At 46.2% G+C, this 10,551-nt stretch overlaps 2 protein-coding genes across 2 annotated transcripts in view; one reads left to right on the top strand and one right to left on the bottom strand.

Moving 5' to 3' along the window:
• Window positions 1-2,190: 2,190 nt before the first annotated feature.
• Window positions 2,191-3,730, top strand: Rps27 (ribosomal protein S27). The gene is made up of 4 exons (XM_023713789.1): window positions 2,191-2,211; window positions 2,495-2,603; window positions 2,929-3,039; window positions 3,640-3,730. The coding sequence occupies exons 1-4, from the start codon at window positions 2,206-2,208 to the stop codon at window positions 3,666-3,668; spliced, it is 255 nt and encodes an 84-aa protein (XP_023569557.1). The 5' UTR covers window positions 2,191-2,205; the 3' UTR covers window positions 3,669-3,730.
• Window positions 3,731-4,079: 349 nt separating this feature from the next.
• Window positions 4,080-10,551, bottom strand: part of Nup210l (nucleoporin 210 like) — a 120,190-nt gene continuing 113,718 nt past the window's right edge. The window contains exons 37-40 of the mRNA XM_023713787.1: window positions 8,787-8,982; window positions 6,684-6,785; window positions 5,547-5,621; window positions 4,080-4,272 (exon numbers count right to left, since the gene is read on the bottom strand). Coding sequence (XP_023569555.1) covers window positions 4,172-4,272; window positions 5,547-5,621; window positions 6,684-6,785; window positions 8,787-8,982 — 474 coding nt within the window. The 3' untranslated portion in view covers window positions 4,080-4,171. The remainder of the gene's footprint in view (window positions 4,273-5,546; window positions 5,622-6,683; window positions 6,786-8,786; window positions 8,983-10,551) is intronic.

The raw sequence follows: 10,551 nt of genomic DNA, 5'->3' as shown, positions 1-10,551 counted from the left end.
AGAGAGAGAGAGAGAGAGAGAGAGAGAGAGAGAGTGTGGTGTGTGTGTGTGGCCAGCTCAGCCCACCTGCCTGGCTGGCATGTGGTGCTGGGGGATTGAACCGTGGTCCCTGTGCTTCGCTGAACTTGTTCTAAGTAGGTGCTTTAGACCACTGAGCCATCTCTCCAGCCCGCCAAGCTTGTTTCAAGTAGGTGCTTTAGACCACTGAGCCATCTCTCCAGCCCCCAAGCAGGCGCTTTAGACCACTGAACTTTCTTTTTTTTTTTTTTTTTTTGCGGAAACGGGGATTGAACTCAGATCCTTGAGTTTGCCAGTCAAGCGTTTATCCTACTGAGCCATCTCCCTGGCCCCTCCACTGAGCTATCTTGCCAGCCCCTCTTTCTTTCTTTTTGAGGAACCAGATATTGAACTCAGGCCCTTGCCAGGGAAGTGCTTATTCCACTGAGCCATCTCCCTGGCCCTCTTTCTTTCTTTCTCTCTCTCTCTCTCTCTCTCTCTCTCTCTCTCTCTCTCTCTCTTTCTTTCTTTCTTTCTCTCTTGTATTTTAGTACAGGGTCTACAGGGTCTCAGTATGTACATCGGACTCAGTGATCTGGCTGTGTTCAGCCTCCCAAGTTCTGGGATTACAGGCGCGTTCTGTCACAGCATGGCAGGCGGATAGCAAGAAATTTTCATTTGTTTATTTATTTATTTAGCTGAACCGGGGATTGAACCCAGGACCTTGTGTTTGCCAGGCAAGAGCTTATTCTACTGAGCTATCTCCCCAGCCCTGTGTATTTATTTGTGATCTTTTTGAGACAAGGTCTTGCCATGTAGTTCAGGCTGGTCTTGAACTCATTATTGTAATCAAGTCTGGCTTTGAATTTGTGGCAAACCTCTTGCCTTAAGCACCACGTCCGGCAGGCAGGAAATGTAAAAATATTCACCCATCTCTCTATTATTATTATTATTTATTTATTTATTTATTTTCTGTACCAGGGATTGAACTCAGGACCCTGCCCTTGCCAGGCAAGCAATTATTCTACTGAGCTATCTCCCCGGCCTCTTCACCCATCACTTGACAGTGAATAAACGCTGAACTGAAATCAGAATGTTATGGGTCACTCAAAATAGGAACGAGATCAACCAGATTGGAATTTGGAAAGCCGTTTATTACTGAGCTCAGGGCGTTCCCAGTCTGCTCTCATGCAGGAGAGGACCGAAAGGGGAAAGGCGGCAGCCCAGGAAGCAGGAAGGGGTTTTAAAACCTGGAACCACATTGAGTTTGATAAACAAATTCACTGAATGACCACATTCAGTTTGGTAAACAAATTCATTGTCTGACACAAAATAATGCTTTCAGAATGATTGTGACCACTACTTAAACTATATTTCCTGGGGCTTTTTTTTTTTTTTTTTTTTTTTTTTGATGAAAAAGTGAACAGTTTTCTTTTTCTTTTCTTTTTTAATTTATTTATGTGTGTGTGTGTGTGTGGCCAGCTCAGCCCACCAGGGGGCGGGGCTGGCTGGCATGTGGTGCTGGGGGATTGAACCGTGGTCCCTGTGCTTTGCTAAGCTTGTTCTAAGTAGGTGCCTTAGACCACTGAGCCATCTCACCAGCCCCTCCTAGGGCTTTTATTTCAGTTTCTGGTTAATTTGCACCTGAGTACCTGCAGGCAGCCTTGCATAGCCGGGAGGTTACAAGAAGTTAAAGCCTATTTAATTTCCTTTTGAAGTCATCTCTGTAAGTAACTTTGGTAACAGGAATTGGTGAGGGTTACAGGAGTTTTATCTTAGCAAAGAGCAAGAAACAGCCACTAGTTACTAAACAACTTAGAACAGTGGTAAGTATACATTTTTACAACAGAAAGCACAAGATTTACACTTATAATCTAAAACGTGAGTTGACTCATTACAAGAAGACAAATTCTCTGAACATGAAGTCCCATATGTGGGTTATTGGAGACCTTCTGTGACTTTTTTTTTTTTTTTTTTTTTGGTACCAGGGATCAAACTCAGGACCTTTCGCTTGCTATGCTCTCTCCCCGGCCTAGAGACCTTCTGAAAATGGCAGTCCCAGACGCTCTACCGCAGACCGAGAGGTGCCAGACCTTCTCAACATGGCGGCCTCAAAGCGCGTGCGTCACTTCCGGCCGGATGCTCTATATAATGCACAGGATTTCCGCCTTCGCTCCTTTCCGGCGGTGACGAACCCCCTACGAGAACATGCCTGTGAGTTCCTTGGGCCGGGTTTCGGCCGAGCTCTCGCTCTTGTGTCCGCACGCGCCCCTTACGGTGGCCTCAGACAGTAGAGGATCTCGCTTACCCCTCGTGCGTGCGTACCCGGGCCTTCGCCCCAGGCGGCGCGGCGGCTGCGGACCCCGCTAGACGGGCGCCGGCGGAGCTAAGATGGCGGGCCGGCCGCGCAGATGCCCGGGCGCGGGGCAGAGAGGCTGCTTTCGGCCGGCCCCTTGGTGCCGTTCTTAACTAAGTTTTCCCTTTTCGGCCCCTGTAGCTCGCAAAAGATCTCCTTCATCCCTCTCCGGAGGAGGAGAAGAGGAAGCACAAGAAGAAGCGCCTGGTGCAGAGCCCCAATTCCTACTTCATGGACGTGAAGTGCCCAGGTGAGCGCGGGCCCCGGCGGTGGCGTGGACGTGCGGTGCGGCCAAGCCCCTGCGCCCGCTTTCCTGTGCGGAGGGGATGCTGTTGCGGTTTTCCTAAAATTCCCTTTAGCAAACAGGTGAAATTTCCCATGGCAGGAGCAATCAGGTCGCGTGGTCTCCCCTGAAAGAAATTTCCACATTAGGTGGAAAGGAAGTTAGGTTGAACTGGCAGAGTTCACAGAGTTGCGCAGGTGGCAGTGGATTTTGAGTCCCTCCGCCCCCCAAGAGCACTGAGCTCACAGGCGTGGCTCCGCGAGCTACTGACCCGTTGCTTTCTCTGCGCTAGGATGCTATAAAATCACCACGGTCTTTAGCCATGCACAGACGGTAGTTCTGTGTGTTGGCTGCTCCACTGTCCTGTGCCAGCCTACAGGAGGGAAAGCAAGGCTCACAGAAGGTAAGTGGCTTGCCCGGGGTTGTGGGTTTTGCTGTCATACGTTTGGAGTGGTCCTGCTTCTATTGGGCATGGTGGCTATCCCCGGTAATCCTGAACTGAGGCAGTGAGACCCGCATAAAAACAAATCCTCAACTCTTCGATTGGTCATTATATCAGAAGCGCAAGATTGCTTCCTGACAGTTGTTAAGTGTTTTTATCCACAGAACATATTATAAGTTATGAAATGTTTTGAGGTTGTCTGTAATTTAAAATTTTTTTCTTTTTTTTAATAAAAGTTGCTTGATGTAAAACTTTGAGACTGCTTTGTAAAGGGTTCCCGGGACTTAATTTTTTTTAAGTAAAGCATTTCTAGAAACCATACCTGGAAAAAGATGAAAGAAACCATACCTGAGTCCCCACAGCACTGAGTCCAAGTTGGGGCTTTATAGGTTCTGGGAAAGAGGCTTCTCAGGCAGAAAAAAAGTTGACATGAAGTGACTGATGGAAAATGACAGAAGGTGTACCAGTGGAGAAGCTCTGGGTGTTCTGTTTCTAGGGGTTGGGGCAGTGGGCTGTGCAGGTAGGGGTGTTGCCAGGTAACGTTCAGTTCTTTTCTTCCAGGATGTTCCTTCAGGAGGAAGCAGCACTAACAGTACCCTCAATCAAGATGAGTGGGAAGCCATCCCAATAAACACATTTTGGATATATCCTGTTTATTGTCATGTTTAACTGCTAGAAAGTTCGTACCTCTGGTATTTAGGGGCAGCCAGAAGAATGGAATAGTCATGTGGGGCAAGTAAGTGGGTAAATGGGAGTGTTTTGACCTGTTTTCTTAGTAAGAACTGACTCTTTTTGTAGTTGATACAGGGCCTGGAGAGTCTACAGGTCTCACCATGTAAATTGGATTCATAGTGTTTCTCCCACTTTTAGACTCCCAAGCCCTGGGATTACAGGCACGTGTCACCACGCCCAATCTCAAAAGAACTGACTTTACAACACAGTCCAACAGTTTTATTAAAACAGCTTAAAACACTGAGATTACATTTTTGAGAACCGTGCTTCTGATACATAGGGTAGCGAATGTGGCTGGGCTTCGTGACTGGCTGGAAATCTTCATTCCCTGACAGTTCCAGGATATTCCTCCACATTCTGGTTAGTGCCTTGCACTCCATACCCAGCGTGGAAGCCTGCTCCAGGGGACTGGGGCTGGTGGGCTGGTGAAGGTTGAGAGAGAATTTGTGGAGGTATAAAGGCCTAGAAGAAAGGAGGAGATAATGATTAAGGTGAGCATGGTTATCTGAGCTTCATGAAGTGGGATGGTAGTGGTTTTCTACTTGGAAACAATTTTAACTGAAAGACCATTTATAGTGATTCCTACTTATTTTGGTATCTTTCCCCAGTAGGGATGTATTTTCAAGTTCATATGATGTTCCAAGTTCTATGTATACACTTACCTCTGCAAAAATCTTTCAGCAAGAAAAACACTGAAGACTAAAGATCTGACATAATTAGGTATGGTGAGACCCTGCTTCAAATAATTTGTTTAAAGAGGGCCTAGAAAGTGAGGCAGTAATTAGGTGTTGAGCATAGGAATAGGTTTCCAGCAACGTGGGCTCCTTCCCATTGGTTCTCACCTCAGGAAGTGTGCTGCTCTGGGTGGGGCAGGCTGGTACTGTTTGTGCTGGGGTCGGAACCCAGGGCCTTGGCCATGAAAGGCAGGCTGTAGCTCCACCACTGAGTTACATCCCCGGCCCTAACTTTGATCATTTTCCTTGATAAATTTCAGGAAGCTATCTGGACTAAGGTTTTTTCTTTTTTTTTAAATTGAGACAGGGTCCCTATGCAGCTCGACCTTAACCTTGAGCTCACTTTGTAACCCGCTCGCAGTGATCCTCCTGCCTCACCCTCCTGAGTGCTGGGATTAAAGGCATGCAGTGGGGATGTAGCTCAGTGGCGTAAGTGCCTGCCTGGCAAATGGAAGGTTCCAGGTTTGGTACCCAGTACTGAAAAAGGAAACTAATTTGGCTAGGTGTGGTGGCACATGCTTGTAATCCCAGCACTCCAGCACTTGGGAGGCTGAGGCAGAGGATTCTTGGGAGTTTGAGATTAGCCTGGGCTGCAAAGTGAGTCAAGGCCATCCTGACCTGCAGATCAAGACCCTGTCTCAAAAAATGAAATAAAAGAATGGGAGTCACCATGCCTGACTGGACTGTTTAATGTGCTCAATAAGTACCTCAGTCTTGGCAGGTATCTTGCCCTTGCTTGTTTAAATCCCAGCAGCATGCTGGGTAACATTGTAGATGCTAGTTTTGCCACAGTAACATATGTGTGATGTCTCTTTTTTGAATAGTACTCATTTCTTTGACCACCCCCTTTGAAGATTTGCATGTGTGTGACCAAAAAAGAACGATCCACCTCTTCTAAAAGGTCTAGAGAATTTATGCTGGATTCCCTTCTCCCTGTTTTGTCATTTTGACAAATTACTGTAACATGGCAGTTCTGGCCAAAGGGGGACAATGGTTTTTTACCTGGCTGTGGTGTTCTTACAGTTGGTACATACACAACTGGAACAGTCTGTATCTTGTTTATGAAAGCGTTGTATGCTAGAAGGAAGAGATGTTAAAGAATGGAAGAAGGCCTTGATAATCGAGTCCCTTTAGGTATTGGTATGAAAAGTAACATCTCATATTAGTCTGCCCTCTACCCATGGATTTAACCAACTACAGATTAAAAACTGCAATCGTTTTTTTTTTTTTTTTGTGGAACCAGGGATTGAACTCAGGCCCTTGTGCTTGCCAGGGAAGCGCTTATTCCATTGAGCCATCTCCCCAGCCCCTATCATGTATTTTTAATGAATAGATGTTTTGGCTTGTCATTTCTTGAATAGTAGTGTGGGTAATGACAGTTTATATTAGGCATTTTAAGTTACGTAGGGATGATTTCAAATATATGGGAGGAACTATTTTTTGTATGTCCTAGAGCCAGTCCTCAAAGTGAAAGACAATTACAGCCTCAAACCTAGGTGTTTGGGCTGGGGAGATGGCTCAGCAGAAGGGCCTGGTGGGGGGGGGGGGCTGTGGGTGAAGTCATATGTTTTACCTGGATCATGTCTAGCCATGAATTGGAACAAGATGAACATTTTGGTTTTAGCTTTTTTTTAATGTATATAGTACAGCGTCTCTCTACTCAGGTTTGTAGTGATCCTGTTTTTCAGCCTCCCGAGCACTGGGATTACAAGGTGTACACCACCACATGCAGTCATCTCAGCGTGCCCTGGGGGGTGGGTCCAGCACAGGCACACTGGGGATTGAATCTGGCCCCTGCATCTGCCTAAGCAGGTGCTTTAGACCACTGAGCTATCTGCTGGCCCTGGTTTTAAATTTCTGAGACAGGTTGTGTCATTCAGGCTGGCCTCAGACTCCTGTAGTCTCCCAACTCAGATGCCTGGGTGCTGGCATTACAGCCCTGTGCTGCAACATCCAGTCAAAAGGAGCTTTTTATCTTGAGTGATTTACATTTGAGTGGTTACACAGTTTGGTAGTTAAGTGGGAAAGGATTTTTAATCTTAGACGAGTGGGCTGGGAAGGCTACCGTGGGTATTCATTTTCATCCCTGCTTGGTTTGTGACAGTTGGAGTCCACAGTGCTGAATATAGGATGCCTTACCTAAAAAGAGGAAAGCTGTGGATGCCAGCACCACAAAGAAGGTGAAGAAGATCTGGGAAGAACCAGTCAGTCGGCTGAAGACGCCCAAATCTTCATATTTATCTGTATATTGGATGTAACAAGACAGTGGTTATTGTTATTTCTTGTCTGAGACAAGGTCTTGCTATGCAGCTCAGGTAGCCCATGCTGGTCTCGAATTTGCAACAATCCTGCCTCCCAAGTGCTGGGTTTATATGTGTGTGCTACCATACCTGGCTTTTTTTTGGTGGTTTTTGTTTTGTTTTTTTTATTTGCTGCAGGGCCTATAGGGTCTCACTACATAGATGAGACTCAGTGATTCTCCTGTTTTCAGCCTACTAAGCAGTGGGATTACAGGTGCGCACCACCATGCCCAGTCTCAGTTGCCATCTCTGGCACCTGGCGTGGCTGGGATCTAACCCCAGCTGCTGTGCTCTGCCTAAGCAGGCACTTGAATCCGCTGAGCTATCTGGCCAGTCCTCCTTTTGGTGTTTGAGACAGGGTCTTGTTGTGTAGTCTGAGATGGCCTTGAACTCACAGTGTAGCCCACACTGGCCTTGACCACCATGATATTTATTTCTCAATTTTGAAAGAGTTTGGCAGGATACATCGGTCTGAGTTGGAGGTTGTTTTCCTTTAGATTTTGAAATACTTTGCTCTAAGCTCTCCTTTAACTGAGAATTTGTGTTGAGAAATCAGCTGTATTTTTTAGTTATTTTTTCCCAGAACCAGGGATTGAACTCAGGCCCTTGCGCTTGCCAGGCAAATGCTTATTCTTTATTTTGCAAGTGCTTATTCTACTGAGCTATCTCCCCGGCCCCTCAGCCGTGATTCTAATAGGCTTTCCTATCTCAGCCTACCTCTTGAGCGCTGGGACTGCAGTTGTATACTACTACCCCTAGCTACAGTGGCTAATAACATGGCATAGGTTATCTTTGAAAATATGGTTGGTCATAAAAGTACCTAGCAACAGTACTTTAAACCTACACTAGGGCCAGCCAGATAGCTCAGTGGATTAAAGCACCTGCATAGGCAGATGGGGGGGCGGAACGGGAGGAGGGAAGGGTTCATTTTTGGCCTGCCAAGTGCCAGCTGTGCTGAAACGGATTGAGACTGGGCGTGGTGCCTCTAACCCCAGCATTTGGGAGGTTGAAGAACAGTGGTGCTTTTTAGGGGGGTGAGATGTAGCAGGGATTGAACTCAGGACCCTGTGATTGCCAGGCAGGTGCTTATTCTTCTGAGCTATCTTCCTGGTCTTTTTTTTTTTTTTTTTGTGGAACCGGGGATTGAACTCAGGCCGTTGTGCTTGCCAGGCAGTGCTTATTCCACTGAGTCATCTCCCCAGCCCCACCCTGGTCCTGAAAAACAGGAAAGATCGCCACAGATCTGATCACGCAGTAAGACCCTGTAGACTACAAAATACATTAAAGAAAACCCCAAGGCCAGGGAGATGGCTCAGTGGAATAAGCGCTTCCCTGGCAAGTGCAAGGGCCCGAGTTCGATCCCTGGTTCCGAAAAAAAAAAAAAAAAAAATCATTCATCTGGTATAGAGTCTCACTATGTAGCTTGGATTCATAATGATCCTCCTGTCTCAGCCTCTCCAGCTTTGGGATTGTAGTCGTGTACCACCACACCAGGTTTTGGGGCGTGCATGGCATGTGGTACCAGGGATCAAACTTGGGTCCTTGCTTTTGCCAGGCAGGCAATTAGACCGCTGAACTATCTACCAAGCCCCCTTTTTGAGCCCACGTTTCACTGTGCAGTTCAGGCTGGCCTTGAACTCACTTTGTAGCCCAGGCTAGCCTTGAATTTGTAGTCCTCCTACCTCAGCCTCCCAAATGCTGAGATGATAAGCATGTGCCACCAGACCCTGCTACCCTTTTTTCATTGTCTTTTTTTAAAGTATAACATTTAGCTAGTGATAGGAAAACTAAAGGTTCTAATACTCTTGGGATAGAGGTCATCCCTGGCTACTTTGAGCAGTCTTAGTTAAGTGGCTGAATGATTCCCATTAACAAAATAGTGAATGATACATTGTATTTCCTTCCCCCTTCAAGGTTGGAACTGCAAGTCCCCAGTGCTCACCTGCATTAGGTTTACCTCTCATAGCTCTCACTACCACAGCCTCATTCTGCCTAGTGAGTGCACAGGAGATGTTAATGAACACAGGGAAGGCCATCTGCTGGAAGGCAGTGAAGTTGGTTACCAGGACAGGGTATGTAGCCAGGCCTGGGGAGTGCCTGTGCCCAGCGACTGCCAGAACTGGGGAGCTAGGGAAGACCTGTGAGAAGAGGAAATCCGTCAGGAATGGGTTCAAGTCTCAGAACTGTCAAGATCTGGATTTCAAGCCCAGCATGTGGTACACACTTGTAATCCTAGCATTCAGGAGGCTGAAGCAGGAGGACTGTTGAAAGTTCAAGACCAGCCCAGGCTACAAAGTGAGCTCAATGCAGCCTGAACTGCATAGCAAGACCCTGTCTTTAAAAAAAAAAAAAAAAAAAATTAAAAAAATTTGGATTCCTAGGCAGCCAGTGGACACTAAGTCACTGACTTTCACTTCAGAAGTATTGAAGGAAAAAAAAAAGTATTGAAGGGTCAGGAGAAAGTGAGCTGTGATGGGGCTGGTGAGATAGCTCATCTGTCTAAATCACCTGCTTAGGCAAAGGCAGGGACAGGGACTACTGTTTGATCCCTGGCACCACATGTCATGCCAGCACCCTGCCCCCAGTGTGGGCTATGCCAGCCATAAAAAAAAAAGTGAGCTATGTGACTAGAACATACTTTATGGGCAAGCAAAGTGACAGATACTTCTCAGAAGTACAAATAGCCAAGAAATACATGTCAAAAAAAGGGAAATCCAAATTAAAACAACACAGACACCATTTTACTCCAGAAAGAATGGCCATCAGGAAATCAATGAGTGCTGGTGAGGCTGTGGGGGAAAAGGACCCCTTGTACACTGTGGGGAGTGTAAAAGTACAAACCCTATGATAATCTGTATGGGGATTCCTCAAAAGACTAAAACTGGAAATCCATCTGACCCAGCTATTCTCCGTTCATGCTACCTTGCCCCTGCCCTGTCTCAGCCTCCTGAGTGCTGGGGTTACAGGTGTGTGCCACCATGCCCAGCTCTTCAGAAGATTTAAAGGAGATACGTGGGTACCTATGTTCATAGCACCGCAACTCATAATAGCTAAATCTCGGGAAGTAGCTTATACGTCTCAATAAATGAATAGATAAAATATTTTGTACATTGGAGTGCTGTGCCATAAAGGCATTTGAAGATGAATAGACATACTTTCAGATAATATTAAGTGAAATCAGATACAAGTTTATGATCTTTTTTTTAAAAAAATTTTATTTATCTATGTGTGTGTGTGTGTGTGTGTGGCCAGCTCAGCCCACCAGGGGGCGGGGCTGGCTGGCATGTGCTGGGGGATTGAACCGCGGTTCCTGTGCTTTGCTAAGTTTGTTCTAAGTAGGTGCTTTAGACCACTGAGCCATCTCACCAGCCCCAGATACAAGTTTAAATGTCACATAGTTTCTATGATAAAACAAGATACAAGCTGGGCATGGTGACACTTGCCTGTCATCTCAGCATTCAGTAAACTGATGCAGAAGAATTACTGTGAGTTTGAAGCCAGCCTGGGCTACATGGTGAAACACTTTCACCTTCTCAACCAAAAAACACAAGAAGAAGCTTAAAATAAGCCAGTCATGGTGGTTTATGCCTATAATCCCAGCATTCTGGAGGCTGAGGCAGGAGAATCACTGAGTTTGAGGCTGAGTTTTCATAGTTCAAAGCCAGGCTGGACTACATAGTGAGACCTTGTCTCAAAAAAAAATAAAT

Source organism: Octodon degus, unplaced genomic scaffold (assembly GCF_000260255.1).
Source record: "Octodon degus isolate 3935 unplaced genomic scaffold, OctDeg1.0 scaffold00032, whole genome shotgun sequence".
NCBI classification, from domain to species: domain Eukaryota; kingdom Metazoa; phylum Chordata; class Mammalia; order Rodentia; family Octodontidae; genus Octodon; species Octodon degus.
The sequence above is the reverse complement of the archived record's forward strand: the minus strand, read 5'-3'. Positions and strand labels throughout refer to the sequence as shown.